Source organism: Pongo abelii, chromosome 1, assembly GCF_028885655.2.
Source record: "Pongo abelii isolate AG06213 chromosome 1, NHGRI_mPonAbe1-v2.0_pri, whole genome shotgun sequence".
Lineage (NCBI taxonomy): Eukaryota > Metazoa > Chordata > Mammalia > Primates > Hominidae > Pongo > Pongo abelii.
Window position 1 is genome coordinate 70464245 of NC_071985.2, and position 26445 is coordinate 70490689.

General features: G+C 39.1%; 1 protein-coding gene and 1 pseudogene across 13 annotated transcripts in view; one reads left to right on the top strand and one right to left on the bottom strand.

The window, feature by feature from the left end:
• Positions 1-26445, bottom strand: part of AXDND1 (axonemal dynein light chain domain containing 1) — a 198564-nt gene that overhangs the window by 85388 nt on the left and 86731 nt on the right. For all 13 annotated transcript variants that reach the window (XR_008523274.2, XR_010137562.1, XM_054550597.2 and 10 more), the window contains one exon: positions 6698-6896. Coding sequence is in view for 11 of the 13 variants with exons in the window: in XM_054550597.2 (XP_054406572.1) it covers positions 6698-6896 (199 nt within the window). In the remaining 2 variants the exon portion in view is untranslated. The remainder of the gene's footprint in view (positions 1-6697; positions 6897-26445) is intronic.
• On the top strand, positions 17509-19282 carry LOC100439584 (heterogeneous nuclear ribonucleoprotein A1-like; annotated as a pseudogene).

The following is a 26445-nucleotide window of genomic DNA, read 5'->3' on the forward strand; positions in this document are numbered from 1 at the left end:
TCCTCATCTCCATCTGAGACTACCTCAGCCTGGACTTCATTGTCCACATCACAATCAGCATTTTGGTCAAAACCATTCAACAAGTCTCTAGGAAGTTCCAAACTTTCCCACATCTTTCTGTCTTCCTCTGAGCCCTCCAAACTATTCCAGCCTCTGCCCATTATCCAGTTCCAATATGGCTTACACATTTTCAGGCTAACTTTATAGCAGTACCCCAATTCCAGTACCAATTTCCTATATTACTCCATTCTCACACTGCTATAAAGAAACTACCCAAGACTAGGTAACTTTTTTTTTTTTTGAGGTGGAGTCTTGCTCTGTCACCCAGGTTGGAGTGTGATCTTGGCTCATTGCAAAACCATTACCCTCCAGGTTCAAATAATTCTCCCACCTCAGCCTCCCAAGTAGCTGGGATTACAGGCACCCACCACCACACCCAGCTAATTTTTGTATTTTTAGTAGAGATGGGGGTTTCACTATGTTGAAACCCATGGTGGCCCACCACCATGGGGGCCAGGGTGGTGTCAAACTCCTGACCTCAGGTGATCCGCCCACCTCAGCCTCCCAAAATGCTGGGATTACAGGTGTGAGCCACCGCACCCAGCCAAGACTAGGTAACTTATAAACAAAAGAGGTTTAATTGATTCACAGCTCCACATGGCTGAGGAGGCCTCAAGAAACTTACAAAACTTACAATCATGGCAGAAGGGGGAAAAGAAGCAAGTTCCTTCTTCAGAAGACGGCAGGAAAGACAGAGGTGCAGGCAGGGGAAATGCCAGATGCTTATAAAACCATCAGATCTCATGAGAACAGCGTGGGGGTAACTGCTCTCATGATCTAATCACCTTCCTCCATTCACATGTGGGGATTACAATTCAAGATGAGATTTGGGTGGGGACACAGAGCCAAACCATATCAAATATTAAGAGATGTAATGTGTATAAAATTATACCACAAAAGGTGGGAAAAGGAGTTGAACTAGACAGAAGTAACATATCTATATGTCACTGGAATTAAGCCAGTATAAATCTGAAGCTAATTTTTTTTTTTTTTTTTTTTTGAGACGGAGTTTCGCTGCTGTTGCTCAGGCTGGAGTGCAATGGCACAATCTTGGCTCACTGCAAACTCCACCTCTTGGATTCAAGCAATTCTCCTGCCTCAGCCTCCCAAGTAGCTGGGATTATAGGCACCCGCCACCACACCCGGCTAATTTTTGTATTTTTAGTAGAGACAGAGTTTCACCATGTTGGCCAGGCTGGTCTTGAACTCCTGACCTCAGGTGATCCACCCCCACTTTGGCCTCCCAAAGTGCTGGGATTACAGGTGCGATCTGAAGCTAATTCTGTTAAATTAAGAGGTTTATGGTAAACTCTAGAGAAGCCATTTAAAAAACTTTTAAAATGTAGTGAAAAATCAGTACAGAAATGAATTCTACATTAGAAAGTATTCATTCAATACAAAAAAAAACAATAAAAGAAAAACAGAGAAACAAAAAAGTCATGAAACAAAACAAGCAGTAAGATGGCAGAGGTAAATCCAACCACGTCAATAATATCATTAAAGGTAAATGGATTTAACAATCCAATTAAAAGGCAGAGATTGGCAGACTGGATTAAAAACATGAATCAACTATATGCTCTCTATAGAAGACACACTTGAGATTCAAAGATACAAATACATTAAAAGCAAAAGGTATATAACAGTATAAAAGGAAAAGATATATGACAGTAACCACAATAAAGCTGGTGTGGCTGTACTGATAGCAGATAAAATAGATTTTAAAATAAAAAAAGTTACTAAAAATAAGGAAGGATATTTTATAATTATAAAAGGATCACTCCATCAGGAAGATATAACAATTATAAACATGTGTGCACCTAATAACAAAGTACCAAAAATACATGAAGCAAACACCAAGAGAAAGGAAGGGAAAAAGAGACAATTTAAGAACAACAGTTGGAGACTTCAACATCCCACTATCAATAATGGTTAGAACCACTACACAGATGATAAATAAGGAAACAGAAGATTTTAACAATGCTATAAACCAACTAGACCAGACATCTCTAGAACACTTTCTCCAATAACAATGAAATATACATTCATCTCAAGTGTACATGGAAAATTCTCCAGGATAGACAAGATGCTAGGCCGTAAAACAAACCTCAATAATTTTAATGCTAGAATAATATAAAATATATACTCACACCACAATGGAATGAAATTACAAATCCATAACTGGAAAAAAATGGGAAACTCACAAATATGTGGACATTAAATAACATACTCCTAAATAACAAACGGGTCAATGAATAAATCACAAGAGAAATCATAAAAATACTTTGAGATTAATGAAAATGAAGACACAGTCCGGGTGCGGTGGCTCACGCCTGTAATCCCAACACTTTGGGAGGTCGAGGTGGGTGGATCACAAGGTCAGGAATTCGAGACTAGCCTGGCCAATATGGTGAAACACTGTCTCTACTAAAAATACAAAAAAATTAGCCAGGCGTGGTGGCACATGCCTGTAATCCCAGCTACTCAGGAGGCTGAGGCAGGAGAACTGCTTGAATCTGGGAGGTGAAGGTTGCAGTGAGCTGAGGTCATGCCACTGCACTCTAGCCTGGGTGGCAGAGCGAGACTCCATCTCAAAAAAAAAAAGAAAAAAAAAGAAAAGGAAGACACAACATATTGAGCAGTCCTTAGAGGGAAATTTATAGTTATAAAACCTATGTTAAGAAAGAAGAAAAATCTCAAATCAATAACCTAACAGCTCAACTTAAGACTATGGAAAAGGTAGAGTAAACTAAATGTAAAGAAAGTGAAAGGAAGGAAATAATAATGACTACAGCAGAAATTAATACAATAGAGAATAGAAAAACACTAAAGGAAATCAATGAAATCAAAAGATGGTTATTTGAAAAGATCAACAATATTAACAAACATTTAGCTAAGCTGACCAGGAGAAATAGAGAAGGCTCAAATTATTAGAATTGGAAACGAGAGAGGGGATGCTAGCACTGATCTTCTTTCAGAAATAAAAAGGATTATAAGGGAATACAATGAACAATTTTGCCCACAAATTAGATAACTTGGATGAAATTGTCAAATTTCTAGAAAGACACACACAAAAAACTGATTCAATAAGAAATAGACAATATAAGTAGACTTTTAACAAGTGAAGAGATTGAATCAATTCTCAAAAACCTACCCACAGATGGCTGCACCACTGAATCCTCCCAAAGAGCCAAAGATGAATCAACACCAATTCTTCACAATATCTTCCAAAAGATAAAGATGGAGGGATATTTCTAAATCATTTCATGAAGCCAGTATTACATTGATATAACACCAGGTGAAGACATCACAGGAAAATAAAATAGACCAATGTCTCTTATGAATATCAATGCAAAGACTAGCAAACAGAATCCTGAACTGATCAAAAGTATTTTACACAATTACCAAGTGGGATTTATCCTATGCAAGCAAAGTCAATTTAATATCCAAAAAAACAATGAATGTAATACACCATATGAACACGAAAAAAAAATCACATGATCATCTCACTAGATGCAGAAAAAGCATTTGTCAAAATGCAACAACTTTTTTTTTATTTTTATTATTATTTTATTTTATTTTATTATTATTATACTTTAAGTTTTAGGGTACATGTGCACAATGTGCAGGTTAGTTACATATGTATACATGTGCCATGCTGGTGTGCTGCACCCATTAACTCGTCATTTAACATTAGGTATATCTCCTAATGCTATCCCTCCCCACTCCCCCCACCCCACAACAGTCCCCAGAGTGTGATGTTCTCCTTCCTGTGTCCATGTGTTCTCATTGTTCAATTCCTACCTATGAGTGAGAACATGTGGTGTTTGGTTTTTTTGTCCTTGTGATAGTTTACTGAGAATGATGATTTCCAATTTCATCCATGTCCCTACAAAGGACATGAACTCATCATTTTTTATGGCTGCATAGTATTCCATGGTGTATATGTGCCACATTTTCTTAATCCAGTCTATCATTGTTGGACATTTGGGTTGGTTCCAAGTCTTTGCTATTGTGAATAGTGCTGCAATAAACATACGTGTGCATGTGTCTTTATAGCAGCATGATTTATAATCCTTTGGGTATATACCCAGTAATGGGATGGCTGGCTCAAATGGTATTTCTAGTTCTAGATCCCTGAGGAATCGCCACACTGACTTCCACAATGGCTGAACTAGTTTACAGTCCCACCAACAGTGTAAAAGTGTTCCTATTTCTCCACATCCTCTCCAGCACCTGTCGTTTCCTGACTTTTTAATGATCGCCATTCTAACTGGTGTGAGATGGTATCTCATTGTGGTTTTGATTAAAATGCAACAACTTTTTTATGTAAAAGCATGCAACAAATTAGGAATAGAAGAAAACTTCCCAAATCCAATAAAAGGCATCTAGGAAAAACCCACAAATAACATTATACTTAATAGTGAAAGACTGGATGCAATTCCCGTAAGAATAGGAACAACATCTTCCATTCAACATTGTATTGAGGTTCTAGCCAAAGCAGTTAGGCAAGAGAAGGAAATCAAAGGCATCTAGATTAAAAAGAAACTACTTCTATTTATAGGTATGATCTTTTGTATAGAAAATACTAAGAAATCCTTTTAAAAATTATTGCAACTAATAAATGAATTCAGCAGGGCTCTGGGATGTAAGATCAATATTTTAAAAGTCAATTGTATTCCTATACACATGCAATAAACAATCTGAAATAAAGTTTTAAAAATCTTATTTGCAATAACATTTAAAAAGTACTTAGGAGTAAACATAACAAAAGAAGTGTATAGCTTATACTCAGAAGAAATTAAAGAAGATCCAAATAATTGGAAAAATGTCCCATGTTCACGTAGAAGACTTAACATGTTTAAGATAGCAATATTCCCATTCTGATGTACAGATCTGACAAATTCTTTTTCAGAATCCTAGTTAATGTCTTTGTAAAAATTTACAAGCTTATTCTAAAATTTATATGGAATTGCAAGGTACCCAGAAAAGCCAAAATAATCCTGTTAAAGAAGAGTCAAGTAGAAAGACTCACATTTCCCATTCCTTTTCAAAACGTTCTACAAAGCAAGAATAAGCAAGACAGCATGTTATTGACACAAGGGTGGACATACAGATCAATGTGATAGAATTAATCATTCAGAAATAAACCCATGACTGACTTTCATCAAAACTGTCAATACCATTAAGTGGAGAAAGAATAGTCTTCAACAAATGGTGCTGGTACAACTGAATATCCACATGCAAAAGAATGAAATTGGACCCTTACCACATACCATATACAAAAATTAACTAAAATGGATCAGAGACCTTAATGTAAGAGAGCAAATGCTACAAAACTCTTACAAGAAAACATAGGGGTAAATTTTCATGACCTTGGATTTGGCAAAGAATTCTTAGCTATGACACCAGCACAAGCAACAACAACAACAGCACAGAAAAAATTTCCCTCAAAGAAAATATACAAATAGCCAATAAGCATGTGAAACAATTCTTCACATCATTTGTCATTAGGGAAATGTGAATCAAAACCACAATAAAATAACACTTCAGTCCCTCTATTATAGCTAGAATCAAAAGTCAGATAATAAGTATTGGCAAGTAAGTGGAGAAATCAGAACCCACATGCACTGCTGATGTGAATGTAAAATTGTGTAGGTTTTCCAAAAACACCTTGGAAAACAGTCTGGCAGTTCCTCAAATTATTAAAAATGGAATTGCCATATGATCCAGCAATTCCACTCCTTAGGTGATATATATCCAAGAGAAATGAAAACAAATGTTTGTCCACAAAAAGCATGCACATGAATGTTTATTGAAACACTACTCATTAAGGCCAAAAGATGGAAACAATCCAAGTGTCTATCAATGGACAAATGAACAAATAAAATATGGTATATCCATACATAGAGTATGATTCAGTCATAAAAATGAAATACTGAAATATGCCACAACATGGATGAATCTTGAAAAAATTATGCTAAGTCAAAGAAGTTAGACACAAAGACCACATAGTACAATGATTCCTTTCAAATAAAATGTCCACAACAGGCCAGGTGCAGTGGCTCACACCTGTAATCCAAGTACTTTGGAAGGCTGAGGTGGGCAGATCACCTGAGGTCAGGAGTTCGAGACCAGCCTGGCCAACATGGTGAAACCCCGTCTCTACTAAAAATACAAAAATTAGCTGGGCATGGTGGCAGGTGCCTGTAGTCCCAGCTACTCAGGAGGCTGAGGTAACAGAATCGCTTGAACCCGGGAGGTGGAGGTTGCAGTGAGCCAAGATCTCGCCATTGCACTCCAGCCTGGGAAATAAGAGCGAGACTTCGTCTCAAAAAAAAAAAAAAAATTGTTCACAACAATACAATCAACAAAGACAAAGTAGATTTGTGGCTGCTTAGGGCTGGGGGTAGGACGGTAGGAGAGGATGAAGGATTGCAGAATGATAGCTAAAGTGCATAAGGCTTCTTTTGGAGGTGATGAAATATTCTAAAATTGACCGGTGATGGTTACCTATATCTATAAATATACTGAACACCACAGAATTGTACACTTTGAAAAAGTGAATTATATATGAATTGTATTGCAATAAACCTTTAGGAAAATTCTCTCAAAACAAAAGAAAGCTATGGGAACTTACGAAACAGAATCCACATCTATGTGCTGTGGAACAATACCAGTAAGGTTTAACAATATATCCAACTGTGATTTCATTTCATTAATTTTTTCATCTATTTCCTGCCATTCTTCAAGAGGCGTATCAGGAAACTCCAGGTTTTCCAACTTGAAAGAACAGAAGTCAAGAGAACTAATCAAACTTGGAAGAATTTTGGAGTAACCTAGAAAAGTAAGAAAAGCATTAACTTTTAGAAGTATTTGTAAGACTACTATTTTAATACCAAATTATAAAATCCTACTGAGCAAGGGCACATCTTTTAAAAATCTTTTATTATCCTACAGCTTGACTAGCAGAGAACCTTACAAAAAGCAGTTCCTAAATAAATGTTTAATGACTAAGCACTGTGTAATTGGTGCTTTAATGACTAACAAACTATTTTTCAATGACAATGACAGTTTATATCTTAAATTTCTTGTCTTTCCAGCTGAGAATCAAATGCATTAAACCCAGAAACTATCAACTATAGTTTTCTGTAAAAGACCTTAATTCACTACATCATTCTTTTAAGAGGACAATGATAATAATCAGCTTCTTCATGATTATGGGATAGTGAATAACAAATTAAAATAGATTATCATAGTTCCTGAGTCATTTTTTAAGTTATTGATCAGGTTTTCATAAAGTTTACAGCTTTTGGTCCTAACAAAACTTGAGTGTGGATCCTAATGTGGGTCCAGTGGACTGATTCACTATGAGATTATGGCAAAACTCCCTCTTTTTCTTATTCATTTGCAAAATACGAAATGAAAACATTGCCATCTCAAAGTTATATAAAGACAAGTAATTTAAAAGGAAACTTTTTCTTGTCCTTGATGAAAATATTTTCACTGCCTTCCTTCATCAGTAAATTTTGATCTTCTAGGAATATTCAAAATGATCTGCTAATTTCACCACCATTCATAATTTTGACTTCTTCTTTTATTTTAAACCATTTGCTACCTCATTTTTCTCTGCCCACTATACACAGTCATCCCTCAGTATCTACAGAGGATTGGTTTCAGGACCCCCATGGATACCAAAATCCATGGGTTCTCAAGTCCCTTACAGAAAATGATGTGGTATTTGCATATAACCTATGCACATCCTCTTGTATACATTAAATCAACTCTAGATTACTTATATTACCTAATACAATGCAGATGCTATGTGATATTTATTATACTATATTGTGTTTTTATTTGTATTTTTTTTATTTTTTTAAGTATTTTTGATCCACGGTTGCTTGAATCTGATGATGCAGAACCCGCAGATCCAGAGGGCTGATATGGATAAGTATTGTCATTTTATCAATAACTATATTATTGCTGCCATAGAAAATTTAATTGTGTTTTCCCATGTAGCTTTTATAGTGTAGTTTTATATTGAACAATTGTGCCAGTCAATGTTTCAGGGTTGCCTGAGACACTTTACTGAGAAGGATTCTTAAGAAACACATGATGCACTGAACAAAAATGCTTTAATGGATTTTTAATATCTTTCATGGATTTTGGAGGATGGAACTTCAATATCTTTCATGGAAATTTGGGATATTAAGTCACTCTACTCAGGGGTGGGGTGGTGGACAAAATTGAAGTCCCAAATTTGCTAAGGGGTAGAGGTCCTGGTAACACCAGGATACTACTGGGACCCCTAACTCTCTGAAGCACTACATCTTAAGAATAAAGGTGGAACAGAAATGGAACAGCCCTCAGAAAGCCCAAGGCCAGACTTCATTTCAGCTCAGTCCCTGCTTGGATTACAGTGATCCATGCCTGCAATAAATGACCTGCCAGAATAAAAAGTAAAATCCTTCTTATGTAATACAGTATCATCCAGAGTCTCAAGTTATCTCTAAAACTTTTCACACACAATGTCCAACATTCAATCAGAAATAGAAATATGAAAAGAATGGACTCAAAACCAAGAGAAAATACAGAAAATAAAATAGAACTATAGGAGAACCAAATATTATCCAATCACCAGACATGGATTTTAAAATTAACTGTGACTACAACTTTCAAGTTATAAAATGACAAGATGGAAAATCTCAGCAGAGAACTAGAAACTCTAAAAGTTAATAAATTCTAGGACTGAAAAATATAATAACTAAAATTTAAAAATCAGTGGATGTTTAACAGAAAGTTAAAATAACCCACTAAAAGAAAATCACTGCCAAATTAGAATTCTTAGAAAATAACCTTTAAGGCCCAGCGCAGTGGCTCATGCCTGTAATCCCAGCACTTTGAAAGGTCAAGGTGGGAGGACTGCTTGAGCTTAGGAGTTCAAGACCAAGAGTAGCCTGGGCAACATAATTAGACCCCATCTCAAAAAAAAAAAACAAGAAAGAAAGAAAAGAAAAGAGGAGGTTCCAAGATGGTCGAATAGGAAGAGCTCCAATCTACAGCTCCCAGCGTGAGCAATGCAGAAGACGGGTGATTTCTGCATTTCCAACTGAGGTACTGGGTTCATCTCACTGGGGCTTGTCTGACAGTGGGTGCAGCCCATGGAGTGTGAGCTGAAGCAGGGTGGGACATCGCCTCACCCAGGAAGTGCAAGGGGTCAGGGAATTCCCTCTCCTAGCCAAGAGAAGCCATGACAGACGGTACCTGGAAAACTGGGACACTCCCACCCTAATACTGTGCTTTTCCAATGGTCTTAGCAAATGGCACACCAGGAGATTATATCCTGTGCCTGGCTCAGAGGGTCCCACGCCCACGGAGCCTCGCTCACTGCTAGCACAGCAGTCTGAGATCAAACTGCAAGGTGGCAGCAAGGCTTGGGGAGGGGCGTCCGCCATTGCTAAGGCTTGAGTAGATAAACAAAGCGGCCAGGAAGGTCGAACTGGGTGGAGCCCACCACAGCTCAAGGAGGCCCACCTGCCTCTGTAGACTCCACCTCTGGGGGGAGGGCATGGCTGAACAAAAGGCAGCAGAAACTTCTGCAGACTTAAACGTCCCTGGCTGACAGCTTTGAAGAGAGTAGTGGTTCTCCCAGCACAGAGTTAGAGATCTGAGAACAGACAGACTGCCTTCTCAAGTGGGTCCCTGACCCCCGAGTAGCCTAACTGGGAGACACCACCCAGTAGGGGACAACTGACACCTCATACGGCCAGGTGCCCCTCTGAGACGAAGCTTCCAGAGGAAGGATCAGGCAGCAACATTTGCTGCTCTGCAATATTTGCTGCTCTGCAGCATCCGCTGATGATACCCAGGCAAACAGGGTCTGGAATGGACCTCCAGCAAACTCCAACAGACCTGCAGCTGAGGGTCCTGACTGTTAGAAGGAAAACTAACAAACAGAAAGGACATCCACACCAAAACCACATCTGTACATCACCATCAACAAAGACCAAAGGTAGATAAAACCACAAAGAGGGGGAAAAACCAGAGCAGAGAAGCTGAAAATTCTAAAAATCAGAGCACCTCTTCTCCTTCAAAGGAACACAGCTCCTCGCCAGCAACAGAACAAACCTGGATGGAGAATGACTTTGATGAGTTGAGAGAAGAAGGCTTCAGATGATCGGTAATAACAAACTTCTCCGAGCTAAAGGAGGATGTTCAAACCCATAGCAAAGAAGCTAAAAACCTTGAAAAAAGATGAGACGAATGGCTAACTACAGTAAACAGTGTACAAAAGACCTTAAATGACCTGATGCAGCTGAAAACCATGGCACGAGAACTACGTGACGCATGCACAAGCTTCAGTAGCTGATTTGATCAAGTGGAAGAAATAGTATCAGTGATTGAAGATCAAATGAATGAAATGAAGCGAGAAGAGAAGTTTAGAGAAAAAAGAGTAAAAAGAAATGAACAAAGCTGCCAAGAAATATGGGACTATGTGAAAAGACCAAATCTACGTCTATTGGTGTATCTGAAAGTGACAGGGAGGATGGAACCCAGTTGGAAAACACTCTTTAGGATATTATCCAGGAGAACTTCCCCAACCTAGCAAGGCAGGCCAACATTCAAATTCAGGAAACACAGAGAATGCCACAAAGATACTCCTCGAGAAGAGCAACTCCAAGACACGTAATTATCAGATTCACCAAAGTTGAAACGAAGGAAAAAATGTTAAGGGCAGCCAGAGAGAAAGGTTGGGTTACTCACAAAGGGAAGTCCATCAGATTAAGAGCAGATCTCTCGGCAGAAACTCTACAAGCCAGAAGAGAGTGGGGGCCAATATTCAACATTCTTAAAGAAAAGAATTTTCAACCCAGAATTTCATATCCAGCCAAACTAAGCTTCATAAGTGAAGGAGAAATAAAATCCTTTACAGACAAGCAAATGCTGAGAGATTTTATCACCACCAGGCCTGCCTTACAAGAGCTCCTGAAGAAAGCACTACACATGGAAAGGAACAACTGGCACCAGCCACTGCAAAAACATGTGAAATTGTAAAGACCATCGATGCTAGGAAGAAACTGCATCAACTAACGAGCAAACTAATCAGCGAACATCATAATGACAGGATCAAATTCACACATAATATTAACCTTAAATGTAAATGGGCTAAATGCCCCAATTAAAAGACACAGACTGGCAAACTGGATAAAGAGTCAAGACCCATCAGTGTGCTGTATTCAGGAAACCCATCTCATGTGCAGAGACACACATAGGCTCAAAATAAAGGGATGGAGGAAGAACTACCAAGCAAATGGGGGGAAAAAAAAAAAAGGAGGGGTTGCAATCCTAGTCTCTGATAAAACAGACTTTAAACCAACAAAGATCAAAAGAGACAAAGAAGGCCATTACATAATGGTAAAGGTATCAATTCAACAAGAAGAGCTAACAATCCTAAATGTACATGCACCCAATACAGGAGCACCCAGATTCATAAAGCAAGTCCTTAGAGACCTACAAAGAGACTTAGACTCCCACACAATAAAAATGGGAGACTTTAACACCCCACTGTCAACATTAGACAGATCAATGAGACAGAAAGTTAATAAGGATATCCAGGAATTTAACTCAGCTCTGCAACAAGCAGACCTAATAGACATCTACAGAACTCTCCACCCCAAATCAACAGAATATACATTCTTCTCAGCACCACATCGCACTTATTCCAAAATTGACCACATAGTTGGAAGTAAAGCACTCCTCAGCAAATGTAAAAGAATAGAAATTATAACAAACTGTCTCTCAGACCACGGTGCAATCAAACTAGAACTCAGGATTAAGAAACTCACTCAAAACTGGTCAACCACATGGAAACTGAACAACCTGCTCCTGAATGACTACTGCGTACATAATGAAATGAAGGCAGAAACAAAGATGCTCTTCGAAACCAATGAGAACAAAGACACAACGTACCAGAATCTCTGGAACACATTTAAAGCAGTGTGTAGAGGGAAATTTATAGCACTAAATGCCCACAAGAGAAAGCAGGAAAGATCTAAAATTGACACTCTAACATCACAGTTAAAAGAACTAGAGAAGCAAGAGCAAACACATTCAAAAGCTAGCAGAAGGCAAGAAATAACTAAGATCAGAGCAGAACTGAGGAGACAGAGACACAGAAAACCCTTCAGAAAATCAACGAATCCAGGAACTGTTTTTTTTTTTTACAGATTAACAAAATTGATAGACCGCTAGCAAGACTAATAAAGAAGAAAAGAGAGAAGAATCAGATAGATGCAATAAAAAACGATAAAGGAGATATCACCACTGATCCCACAGAAATACAAACTACCATCAGAGAATACTATAAACACCTCTATGCAAATAAACTAGAAAATCTAAAAGAAATGGATAAATTCCTGGACACATACACCCTCCCAAGACTAAACCAGGAAGAAGCTGAATCCCTGAATAGACCAGTAACAGGTTCTGAAATTGAGGCAATAATTAATAGCTTACCAACCAAAAAAACGGGAAGAAGTTGAATCCCTGAATAGACCAATAAATAACAGGTCCTGAAATTGAGGCAATAATTAATAGCTTACCAACCAGGACGAGACAGATTCACAGCCAAATTCTACCAGAGGTACAAAGAGGAGCTGGTACCATTCCTTCTGAAACTATTCCAATCAATAGAAAAAGAGGGAATCCGCCCTAACTCATTTTATGAGGCCAGCATCATCCTGATGCCAAAGGCTGGCAGAGACACAACAAAAAAAGAGAATTTTAGACCAATATCCCTGATGAACATCGAAGCAAAAATCCTCAGTAAAATACTGGCAAACAGAATCCAGCAGCACATCAAAGCTTATCTACCACGATGAAGCTGGCTTCATCCCTGGGATGCAAGGCTGGTTCAACATACAAAAATCAATAAACATAATCCAGCATATAAACAGAACCAAAGACAAAAACTACATGATTATCTCAATAGATGCAGAAAAGGCCTTCGACAAAATTCAGCAGCACTTCATGCTAAAAACTCTCAATAAACTAGGTATTGATAGGATGTATCTCAAAATAATAAGAGCTATCTATGACAAACCCACAGCCAATATCATACTGAATGGGCAAAAACTGGAAGCATTCCCTTTGAAAACTGGCACAAGACAGGGATGCCCTCTCTCACCACTCCTATTCAACATAGTGTTGGAAATTATGGCCAGGGCAATCAGGCAGGAGAAAGAAATAAAGGGTATTCAATTAGGAAAAGAGGAAGTCAAATTGTCCCTGTTTGCAGACGACATGATTGTATATTTAGAAAACCTCATCGTCTCAGCCCAGAATCTCCTTAAGCTGATAAGCAACTTCAGCAAAGTCTCAGGATACAAAATCAATGTACAAAAATCACAAGCATTACTTACACCAATAACAAACAGCCAAATCATGAGTGAACTCCCATTCACAATTGCTTCAAAGAGAATAAAGTACCGAGGAATCCAACTTACAAGGGATGTGAAGGACCTCTTCAAGGAGAACTACAAACCACTGCTCAACAAAATAAAAGAGGACACAGACAAATGGAAGAACATTCCATGCTCATGGATAGGAATAATAAATGTCATGAAAATGGCCATGCTGCCCAAGGTAATTTATAGATTCAATGCCATCCCCATCAAGCTACCAATGACTTTCTTCACAGAATTGGAAAAAACTGCTTTAAAGTTCATATGGAACCAAAAAAGAGCCCACATTGCCAAGAATCCTAAGCCAAAAGAACAAAGCAGGAGGCATCATGCTACCTGACTTCAAACTATACTACAAGGCTACAGTAACCAAAACAGCATGGTATTGCTACCAAAACAGAGATATAGACCAATGGAACAGGACAGAGCCCTCAGAAACAATACCACACATCTACAACCATCTGATCTTTGACAAACCCAACAAAAACAAGAAATGGGGAAAGGATTCCCTATTTAATAAATGGTGCTGGGAAAACTGGCTAGCCACATGTAGAAAGCTGAAACTGGATCTCTTCCTTACACCTTATACAAAAATTAATTTAAGATGGATTAAAGACTCAAATATTAGACCTAAAACTGTAAAAACCCTAGAAGAAAACCTAGGCAATACCATTCACCAAAAGCAATGGCAAGAAAAGCCAAAATTGAAAAACGGGATCTAATTAAACTAAAGAGCTTCTGCACAGCAAAAGAAACCACCATCAGAGTGAACAGGCAACCTACAGAATGGGAGAAAATTTTTAGAATCTACCCATCTGACGAAGGGCTAATATCCAGAGTCTACAAACAACTTAAACAAATTTACAAGAAAAAAACAAACAACCCCATCAACAAGTGGGCAAAGGATACGAACAGACACTTCTCAAAAGAAGACATTTATGCAGCCAACAGACACATGAAAAAATGCTCATCATCACTGGTCATCAGAGAAATGCAAATCAAAACCACAATGAGATACCATCTCACACCAGTTAGAATGGCGATCATTAAAAAGTCAGGAAAACAACAAGTGCTGGAGAGGCTGTGGAGAAATAGAACACTTTTACACTGTTGGTGGGACTGTAAACTAGTTCAACCATTGTGGAAGACAGTGTGGCGATTCCTCAAGGATCTAGAACTAGAAATACCATTTGACCCAGCCATCCCATTACTGGTATATACCCAAAGGATTATAAATCATGCTGCTATAAAGACACATGCAAACGTATGTTTATTGTGGCACTATTCACAATAGCAAAGACTTGGAACTAACCCAAATGTCCATCAGTGATAGACTGGATTAAGAAAATGTGGCATACATACACCATGGAATGCTATGCAGCCATAAAAAATGATGAGTTCATGTCCTTTGTAGGGACATGGATGAAGCTGGAAACCATCATTCTCAGCAAACTATCACAAGGACAGAAAACCAAACACTGCATCTTCTCACTCATATGTGAGAACTGAACAATGAGAACACTTGGACACAGGGTGGGGAACATCTCACACCGGGGCCTGTCGTGGGCCTGTCGTGGGGTGGGGGGAGGTGGGAGCGATAGCATTAGGAGATACGCCTAATGTAAATGATGAGTTAATGGGTGCAGCACACCAACATGGCACATGTCTACATATGTAACAAACCTGCACGTTGTGCACATGAACCCTAGAACTTAAAGCATAATAATAATAATAATAAAGAAAAGAAAAGAAAGAAGAAGGAAGGAAGGGAGGGAGGGAGGGAAATAAAGAAAGAAAGAGAAGAAAAGAGAGAGAGAAGGAAGGAAGGAAAGAAAGAGAGAGAAAGAAAAGAAGGAAAGAAAGAAAGAAAAGAAAAGAAAGGAAGGAAGGAAGGAGAGGAAAGAAAGAAGAAAAGAGAGAAGGAAGGAAGGAAAGAAAGACAGAGAAGAAAGAAAGAAAAGAGAAAAGAAAAGAAAGAAAGGAAGGAAGTAAAGGAAGGAAGGAAGGGAAAGAAAGAAAGAAAAGAAAAGAAAGAGAGAGAAGGAAGGAAGGAAAGAAAGAGAGAGAGAAAGAAAAGAAAGAAAGGAAGAAAAGTGAAAAGAAAAGAAAGGAAGGAAGGAAAGAAAAAGAAAGAAAAAGGAAAGAAAAGAAAAGCAAGCAAGCCTTTAAACAAAAAATAATCAGCACACCCACCACTATAGAAAATACCAAAGAGATTTCTTCAAGGAAAAAGAAAATTATCCCAGAAAGACAAATGCAAATGTAGGAAGGGAGCAATATGAGAATAAAAAGATCTTACTCTACAAATTCACAAAAGGGAAAGATCAGTTATTCTTTGGCCATAGACTCAAGCCCTAAACAAGTAATCACAAAATCAATTTTAAACTTTTTCATGAGCATTTTGATTATATAAATATTATCTTATCCTATGTATTATTTTTAGAAGAATTATATTATAAAAATGTATTATAACACATATATAATTTTCTTCCTATAGAACCTATGTCTTTTAAACAACTAAATGTATTCTAGCCAGGCATAGTGGCATGCGCCTGTAGTCAAAGCTACTCAGGAGGCTGAGGCAGGAGGATTGTTTGAACCCAGGAGTTCAAGGCCAGCCAGCCTGGACATTATAGGTAAGTCCTTCCTTTAAAGAATGTATTCTTGCAGTGACAAAAACTAATGGCTTGGAAATATTTTTCCCATTCTCATTTTTAGGTCCTTTATTGCTTAAGTAGAGAAAAACAATTTACTTTTATTTATTTAATTCTGATTCAGTCTCCTCACCAAACTGTCTTACTGATTTTAATCTTTTTTTCTACAGTTCCAGATTTTCTAAGTATATAACTATAATATCAGCACAAAGAAATATTTTATCTTTTCTTTTCCAATATTCATATCTGTTATTTTACTTTATTCTATTATTTCATTTTCTAGAACCACCAAAAAATAAATAAAAATGTTGATATCAAGCATCCTCATCTATTTTGTTAGGTTAATTATAAAGTTTTAGTGTTTTTCCATTCATGGTATTACTATTGGTTTTTTATTTGTTTTAGTATTATATTTATGTAGTTTTTTTCTAGGGATATTTAATTTAGACTTTTTCTTGAGAATAACTGCTATATTTTAACAAAATAATTGCAGCATCTCTTATATGATCATACAGTTTTTCTCTTAATATTTTTATGAAATGTATTATGCTGATCAATTTCCTAATGTTGAATCACTCATGCATTCCTGGAATATATTCTACTTGGTTAAAATGTTTTGCTTTTAATCTTTGCTAAGCTATAATACTAATTATTATTTTATTTAGAATGTTTGCACCTACTGTCATAAATAACAGAAAATTGATGGGTTTATTTGTACTATATTTTATTGTGTTTTGACATTATGGTTTTCTGGGTTCATAAACAATTTGGAGGATTTTCCATATTGTTCTAAGGCTTCAAATTATTTAAGAATCTTAAAATTATATGTTCTTTAAAGTTTAAATAAAACTTAGCTATGAAGCTAGGAATAAAAAAGAAAATCAGCCTGGCGTGGTGGCTCACACCTATAATCCCAGCACTTTGGGAGGCCAAGGTGGGTGAATGACTAGAGCCCAAGAGTTTGAGACCAGCCTGGACAATATGATGAAACCCAATCTCTACAAAAAAATTAGCCAGGAGTCACAGCATGCACCTGTAGTCCCAGCTACCTGAGAGGCTGAGGTGGGAGGATCACTTGAGCATGGGAGTTTGAGGCTGCTGTGAGCCATGATCATACCACTACACTCAGGCCTCAGCAACAGAGTAAGACTCTGTCTCAAAAAAAGAAAAAAAGAAAAAAAAGAGAGAAGAAAAAGAAAAGAAAAAAGAGAAAATCAGCCCATGATATTCCCTCACTTCAGAATGTCAGCCAGTTAGCAACAATCCTATTCTAGTTACCACATGCCTGAAAGTCAATCAAGTAACAACAGCCTCACTCCAAATACAAGGTATCCATGGCTGAAAGTAAAACGGTCTCTAAATACTCTTTTTTCTTAAAGTTTTTCAGTCTTGGAATTCCATGCTTCCATATGAATATCTCTTGCTTTGTTCAGAGAGGTTGTACATTGTATTACAGCTCTCCCCTTCTTAACAAGTAAAAATTCAGCTTTTTTATGGTTATTGTATTTGAATACTTGTATCTTTCTTAGACAGATTGAAAATATGAATATGTGGATAAATCTAAATGAATATTGGCTATATGAAATAAGAATAATAACGTCTTGTGAGATTTAAGTATGTAAAAAGAACTGAAACACAACCAAAAATAACACGAAGTATGGGGGAAGCTAAACTAAGAACAAAATAAATTTTGAAATGTTTGGAAAGTAAATACTACATCTTCTAAATAATCTTGAGTCAAAAGACAAACCACAATGGAAATTTAAAACTGTCTTGCCTTTCTGTCCCTGGACGCCGCCGAAGAAGCATCATTAAAGTCTCTCTTCTCCCAGCCGTCTTGTCTAAGTCAGAGTCTCCTAAAGAGCCCAAACAGCTGAGGAAGCTCTTCATTGGACAGTTGAGCTTTGAAACAAGCGATGAGAGCCTGAGGAGCCATTTTGAGCAATGAGGAACGCTCATGGACTGTGTGGTAATGAGATCCAAATACCAAGCGCTCCAGAGGCTTTGGGTTTGTCTCATATGCCACTGTCGTGAAAGTGGATGCAGCCATGAATGCAAGGCCACAAAAGGTGGATGGAAGAGTTGTGGAACCAAAGAGAGCTGTCTCAAGAGAAGATTCTCAAAGACCAGGTGCCCACTTAACTGTGAAAAAGATATTTGTTGGTGGCATTAAAGAAGACACTGAAGAACATCACCTAAGAGATTACTTTGAACAGTATGGAAAAATTGAAGTGATTCAAATCATGACTGAGGCAGTGGCAAGAAAAGGGGCTTTGCCTTCGTAACCTTTGACAACCATAACTCCATGGATAAAACTGTCATTCAGAAATAGCATACTGTGAATGGCCACAACTGTGAAGTTAGGAAAGCCCTGTCAAACCAAGAGATGGCTAGGGCTTCATCCAGCCAAAGAGGTCGAAGTGGTTCTGGAAACTTTGGTGGTGGTCATGGAGGTGGTTTCAGTGGGAATGACAACTTTGGTCATGGAGGAAACTTCAGTGGTCATGATGGCTTTGGTGGCAGCTGTGGTGGTGATGGATATGGTGGCAGTGGGGATGGCTATAATGGGTTTAGTAATGATGGTGGTTATGGAGTAGGTGGCCCTGGTTACTCTGGAGGAAGCAGAGGCTATGGAAGTGTTGGAAAGGGTTATGGAAGCCAGGGCAGTGGCTATGTTGGGAGTGGCAGCTATAACAGCTATAACAATGGAGGTGGAGGCAGCTTTGGTGGTGGTAGTGGAAGCAATTTTGGAGGCAGTGGAAGCTACAATGATTTTGGCAATTACAACAATCAGTCTTCAAATTTTGGACCCACGAAGGGAGGAAACTTTGGAGGCAGAAGTTCTGGCCCCTATGGTGGTGGAGGCCAATACTTTGTCAAACCACAAAACCTAAGTGGCTATGGCAGTTCCAGTAGCAGCAGTAGCTATGGCAGTGGCAGAAGATTTTAATTAGGAAACAAAGCTTAGCAGGAGAGGAGATCCAGAGAAGTGACAGGGAAGCTACAGGTTACAACAGATTTGTGAACTCAGCCAAGCACAGTGGTAGCAGGGCCTACGCGCTACAAAGAAGACATGTTTTAGACAAATACTGATGAGTATGGGCAAAAAACTCGAGGACTGTATTTGTGACTAACTCTATAACAGGTTATTACAGATTATTTTAGTTTGTGTTCTGTGGAAAGTGTAAAGCATTCCAACAAAGGGTTTTAATGTAGTTTTTTTTTTTGCACCCATGCTGTTGATTGCTAAATGTAACAGTCTGATCGTGACGCTGAATAAATGTCTTTAAAAACAAAACAAAACAAAACAAAAAACTATGTCTTAAACTAAATAATAAAAATTATGCAAAACACGGGATGCAGCCAAAGCTGGCTTCTTATGACTCAATTCTATTGGGTTTCCTCCTACCTCTATTGTTCTACTATCTCTCGTTACCCTTTAAAATGTTGGGGACCCATTCTTAGTCCTTAGTTATTCCCATTGTATATTTTTCCCCCAAGGTGATCTCATCAAAATTCATGGCTTTAACTAACACATGTACTAGTATCTTCCAAAATTTTTTTTTTAATTTTTTTTTTTTTTTGAGATGGAGTCTCACTCTGTCACCCAGGCTGGAGTACAGTGGCGCAATCTCAGCTCACTGCCAGCTCTGCGTCCCAGGTTCACGCCATTCTCCTGCCTCAGCCTCCCGAGTAGCTGGGACTACAGGCACCCACCACCACGCCTGGCTAATTTTTTTTTGTATTTTTAGTAGAGACAGAGTTTCACAGTGTTAACCAGGATGGTCTTGATCTCCTGACCTTGTGATCCGCCCACCTCGGCCTCTCAAAGTGCTGGGATTCAGGCGTGAGCCACCGCGCCCAGCCTCTTTTTTTTTTTTAATTTTTTTTTTTTTTTTTTTTGAAACAGAGTCTCGCTCTCTCCCCTAGGCTGGGGTGCAAGGGTGCAATCTCGGCTCACTGCAACCTCCGCCTCCCAGGTTCAAGCGATTCCCCCGCCTCAGCCTCCTGAATAGTGGGGATTACAGGCATGTACTACCATGACCAGCTAATTTTTTTTTTTTGAGACTGAGTCTCACTCTGTCACCCAGGCTGGAGTGCAGTGGCACGATCTCTGCTCACTGCAAGCTCTGCCTCCTGGGTTCACGCGATTCTCCTGCCTCAGCCTCTAGAGTAGCTGGGACTACAGGTGCCCCGCCACCATGCGCGGCTAATTTTTTTGTATTTTTGGTAGAGATGGGATTTCACCGTGTTAGCCAGGATGGTCTCAAACTATTGACCTCAGGTGACCCACCTGCCTCGGCCTCCCAAAGTGCTAGGATTATAGGTTTGAGCCACCGTGCCTGGCGTCTTCCAAAATTTCATCCAAGATTTTTCTCCCACATTCCTGACATGCCTGTTGAACAAGTCCACTTAATTGTGCCATAGCTACTTGAAAGTCAGTATGTCTAATACTAAAATACATAATCTCCCTTCCCCATACTTTTTCTTCTCCTGTATTCTCTAATCTTAATAAATTGGATGACGCATTTACAGTCCAATCAGGAACACAGCCATCCCACAATACTCCCTCTCACACACATAATTGTGTAGCCTACATTTTTTAAATCTCTCTTATTTTTCTTTCCTCTTCTCCATTCCCATGTCTTAGGATAGGTCCTCATCATTTCTCAACTTATTCCTGTAGTAGATTCCTGTATTAGTCCATTTTCATGCTGCTGATAAAGACATACCCGAGACTGGGCAATTCACAGAAGAGGTTTAATGGACTTACAGTTCCACGTGGCTGCAGAGGCCTCACAATCATGGCAGAAGGTGAAAGGCATGTCTCACATGGAGGTAGACAAGAGAAGAAAGCTTGTGTAGGGAAACACCCCATTATAAAACCATCAGATCTCATGAGACTTATTCCCTACCATGAGAACAGCATGGGAAAGACCTGCCCCCATGATTCAATTACCTCCCACTGGGTCCCTCCCACAACACATGGGAATTCAAGATAAGATTTGGGTGGGGACACAGCCAAACCATATCATTCTGTCCCTGGCCCCTCCCAAATCTCCACATTTCAAAACCAACCATGCCTTCCCAACAGTCCCCCCAAAGTCTTAATTCATTTCAGCATTAACTTAAAAAGTCCACATTCCAAAGTCTCATCTGAAACAAGACCAGTCCCTTCTGCCTATGAGCCTGTAAAATCAAAAGCAAGTTAGTCACTTCCTAGATACGAAGGGGGTACAGGCATTGGGTAAATACAGGCATTCTAAACGAGAGAAATTGGCCAAAACAAAGGGCCTACAAGCCCCATGCAAGTCCAAAATCTAGCGGGAGAGTCCATTTTTTTTTTTTTTTTGCTCTTCTTGCCCAGGCTGGAGTGCAATGGTGCAATCTTGGCTCACTGCAACCTCCGCCTCCCAGGTTCAAGTGGTTCTCCTGCCTCAGCCTCCTGAGTAGCTGAAACTACACATGCATGCCACCATGCCTGGCTAATTTTGTATTTTTAGTAAAGATAGAGTTTCACCATGTTGGCCAGGCTGGTCTCAAACTCCTGACCTCAGGTGATCCGCCTACCTTGGCCTCCCAAAGTGCTGGGATTACAGGCATGAGCCACTGCACCTGGACAGCAGTCAAATCTTAAAGGTCCAAAATGATCTTCTTTGACTCCATGTGTCACAGCCAGGTCACGCTGATGCAAGAGATGGGCTCCCACGGTCTTGGGCAGCTCCATCCCTGTGGTTTTGTGGGGTACAGCCTCCCGGCTGCTTTCATGGGCTGGCAATGAGTGTCTGTGGCTTTTCCAGGTGCATGGTGAAAACTGTTGGTGGATCTACCATTCTGGGGTCTGGAGGACAGTGGCCCTCTTTTCATAACTGCACTACGCTGTGCCCTAGTAGAGACTCTCTGTGGGGTCTCTGACCCCACATTTCCCTTCTGTACTTCCCTAGCAGAGGTTTTCCATGAAGGCCCTGCCCCTGCAGCAAACTTCTGCCTGAGCATCCAGGCGTTTCCATACATCCTCTGAAATCTGGGTGGAGGTTCCCAAACCCCAGTTCTTGACTTCTGTACACCCGCAGGTTCAATACCACATGGAAGCTGCCAAGGCTTGAGGCTTGCACCCTCTGAAGCCACAGCTGGAGCTCTATGTTGGCCCCTTTCAGCCACAGCTAGAGCAGCTGGGACACAGGGCACCAAATCCCTAGGCTACACACAGCATAGGGACCCTGGGCCCAGCCCACGAAACCGTTTTTACCTCGTAGGCCTCCAGGCTTATGATGGGAAGGGCTGCCATGAAGACCTCTGACATGCCCTGAAGACATTTTCCCCATGGTCTCGGGGATTAACAGTTGGCTCCCCATTACTTAAGTAAATTTCTGCAGCCAGCTTGAATTTCTCCTTAGAAAATGGGATTTTCTTTTCTATCGCATTGTCAGGCTGCAAATTTTATAAACTTTTATGCTCTGTTTCCCTTTTAAAACTGAATGCTTTTAACAGCACCCAAGTCACCTCTTGAATGCTTTGTTGCTTAGAAATTTCTTCTGCCAGATACTCTAAATCATCTCTCTCAAGTTCAAAGTTCTACAAATCTCTAGGATGGGGCAAAATGCTGCCAGTCCCTTTGCTAAAATATAACAAGAGTCACCTTTGCTCCAGTTCCCAAGAAGTTCCTCATCTCCATCTGAGACCAGCTCAGCCTGAATTTCATTGTCCATATCATCATTAGCATCTTGTTCAAAGCCATTCAACAAGTCTCTAGGGAGTTTCAAACTTTCCCACATTTTCCTGTCTTCTTCTAAGCCCTCCAAACCATTTCAACCTCTGCCTGTTACCCAGTTCCAGTCACTTCCACATTTCCAGGTATCTTTTCAGCAGCACCCTACTCTACTGGTACCAATTTGCTGTATTAGTCCATTTTTATTCTGCTGATAAAGACATACTCAAGACTGAATAATTTATATGGGAAAAGGGGTTTATTGGACTTATAGTTCCATGTGGCTGGGGAAGCCTCATAATCATGGTGGAAGGCAAGGAAGAGCAAGTCACATCTTCAGTGTATGGCAGCAGGCAAAGAGAGCGCTTGTGCAGGGAAACTCTACCTTATAAAGCCATCAGATCTTGTGATACTTATTCACTATCATGAGAACAGCATGGGAAAGACCTGCCCCCATGATTCAATTATCTCCCACTGGGTCCCTCCCACAACATGTGGAAATTCAAGATGAGATTTGGGTGGGGACACAGCCAAGCCATATCAGTGAAAATTAATAGAGAATAGAAAAACAATATAGAAAATCAAGAAAACCAAAAGTTGGTTCTTTGAAAAGATCCACAAAATTGATAAACCTTTAGCTAGTTTGACCAAGAAAAAATTAAGACTCAAATTACTAGAATCAGAAACTTAAAAGTTTTAGGGCATTACTACCAACTGTGGAGAAATAAAAAGGATTACAAAGTGGACGATTTTTTTTTGAAATATACAGACAACCAAAACTGAACCAAAACTAACCAAGAAAAAAAAGACAATATAAATAGACCTCTTAAGAGCAGGTTAAGTCAGTAATCAAAAACCTACCTATGAAGCTAAGCCCAGGCCCAGATGGCTTTACCACTAAATATTATCAAGCATTCAAAAAGAATTAGCACCAGTTCTTTACAAACTTCCAAAATAACAGAAAAGGAGGAAAATCTTCCCAGCCCATTTCATGAGTCCAGTAGTATACTGACACCAAAACAAGATAAAGATATCACAAGAAAGAAAAGCTACAGATAAATATATCTTATAACTATAGAGGCAAACTCCTCAACCAAATACCTGCAAACCAAACCTAGAAACATATAAAAAGAATTATATACCATGATCAAGTAGGTTATGTTTCTTTGAGACAGTGTCTCTCTCTGTCACCCAGGCTGGAGTAAAGTGGTGTGACCATACCTCACTGCAGCCTCTAACTCCTGGGCTCAAGGCATCCTCCTGCCTCAGCCTTCTGAGTAGCTATGTAGCTATGTGTACAGGATCTCACTATGTTGCCCAGGCTGGTATCAAATTCCTGGCTTCAAGTAATCCTCCTGCCTTGGCCTCCCAAAGCATTGAGATTATAGGCATGACCCATCACTCCCAGTCCCAAGTAGGATTTATCCTAGGCAAGGAAGATTGGATTAATATCCAAAAATCAATGTAATATATCCTATTGATAGAATAAAAGGCAAAAGCCACACAATTTTCTCAATGAATACAAAGAAAGCATTTTTTTAAAAATTCCACACATTTTCATGTAAAAGAATTCAATAGGAATAGAACAGAATTTCCTAAACCTGATAAAAAGCATCTATGAAAAACCCACAGCTAACATCACACTTAATGGGGAAAGACTCATGCTTTCCCCCTAAGGACAAGAATAAGACAAGAATATCTACTCCCACCATTTCTGTTCAACATTGTACTGGAGGTTCTTACCAGGGCTATTAGGCCAGAAAAATAAATACAAGAATCCAGGCCACCGTGGCTCACGCCTGTAATCCCAGCACTTTGGGAGGCTGAGATGGGTGGATCACAAGGTCAGGAGTTCGAGACCAGCCTGGCCAACATGGTGAAATCCCATCTCTACTAAAAATACAAAAATTAGCCTGGCATGTGGTGGATGCCTGTAATCCCAGCTACTGGGGAGGCTGGGGCAGGAGAATCACTTGAACCCAGGCAGCAGAGGTTGCAGTGAGCTGAGATCGCACCACTGCACTCTAGCCTGGGCAATAGAGCAACACTCTGTCTCAAAAAAAAAGAATCCAGATTGGCAAGAAACTAGTAAAACCCTCTCTTCACTATAACATGATCTCATAAACAGAAAATCCTAAGTCGTCCACTAAAAAACCAGAAACTATTAGAACTAATAAATGAGTTCAGTAACATGGCAGGATATAAGATCAATATACAAAATCAATTCTATTTCTATACACTTTAAGTGAAAAATCTGAAATTAGAACTGAGAAAAAATTTTCATTCACATCATCTAGAAGAATAATATATTCAAAAAAAATTTAACAAAAGAAATATAAAACTCCTCAGAAAACTATAAAACATTGTTAAGAGAAATTGAAAAATATCTAAATAATTGAAAAAAAATCCATGTTTATGGATTAGAAGACTTAACATTGTTAAGATGGCAATACTCCCCAAACAAATCTACAGATGCAACATAATCCCTATCAGAAGCTGATTTCTTCATAGAAATTGATAAGCTGATTATAAAATTCATATAGAATTTCAAGAGATGCAGAATAGCCAAAACAATCATGAAAAAGAATAAAGTAGGAGGACTCACACTTCTCGATTTTGAAACTTACTATAAAGCAAGAGTAATCAAGACAATTTGGCGTAAGGACAAACATACACATGAGTAGAATAGGCTTAAGACTACAAAATAAGCCCAGAGATCTCGGTTAACTGATTTTTGACAAGGACGCCAAGACTATTAAATGGAGGAAGAATGTTATTTTCAATAAATGGTACTAGGACAACTGAACATCCACATGCAAAAGAATGAAATTAGAGCCTTACCTCACACACTATATAAAAATTAACCCAAGGCCAGGTGCGGTGGATTATGCCTCTAATTCCAGCACTTTGGGGGGCTGAAGTGGGATGATCACTTGAACCCAAAAGTTTGAGACCAGCCTGTGCAACATAGTGAGATCCTGTCTCTACGAAAAATAAAAAAATTAGTTGACAGTGGTGGCACACACCTGCAGTCCTTAGCTACTCAGAGGTTGAGGCGAGAGGATTGCTTGAACCCAGGAGGCTGAGACTGCAATGAGACAAGATTGTGCCACTGCACTCCACCCTACATGACAAAGCATGACTCTGTCTCAAAAAAAAAAAAAAAAATTAACTCAAAATGGATCAAATACCATTATATAAGAGCAAAACTATAAAACCCTTAGAAGAACTAAGCGTAAATCTTCATGACTTTAAATTTAAGAAAGGATTCTTACATATGACATCAAAAGTACAAACAAAAAAGAAAATAAAATCGGTAAGTTGGATGGACTTCATTGAAATTAAAAACTTTTGTAGTTAAAAGGACACTATCGGGATGTCCCAGCGAGTCCCAAGCTGAAGGAGGCAGCTCTGGGCAGTGCAGAGCGCTGGTGGCAGGCCCAGGCTGCAGCGTGTGCGTGCCCGGGAGACACAATCTTGTAGAAAATTTCAGCTGTAGCCCTTGGAGTAGAAGCTGAAATAACAGAAGCTGTACGATGCATTGTAGTATTGAAGAAAATTA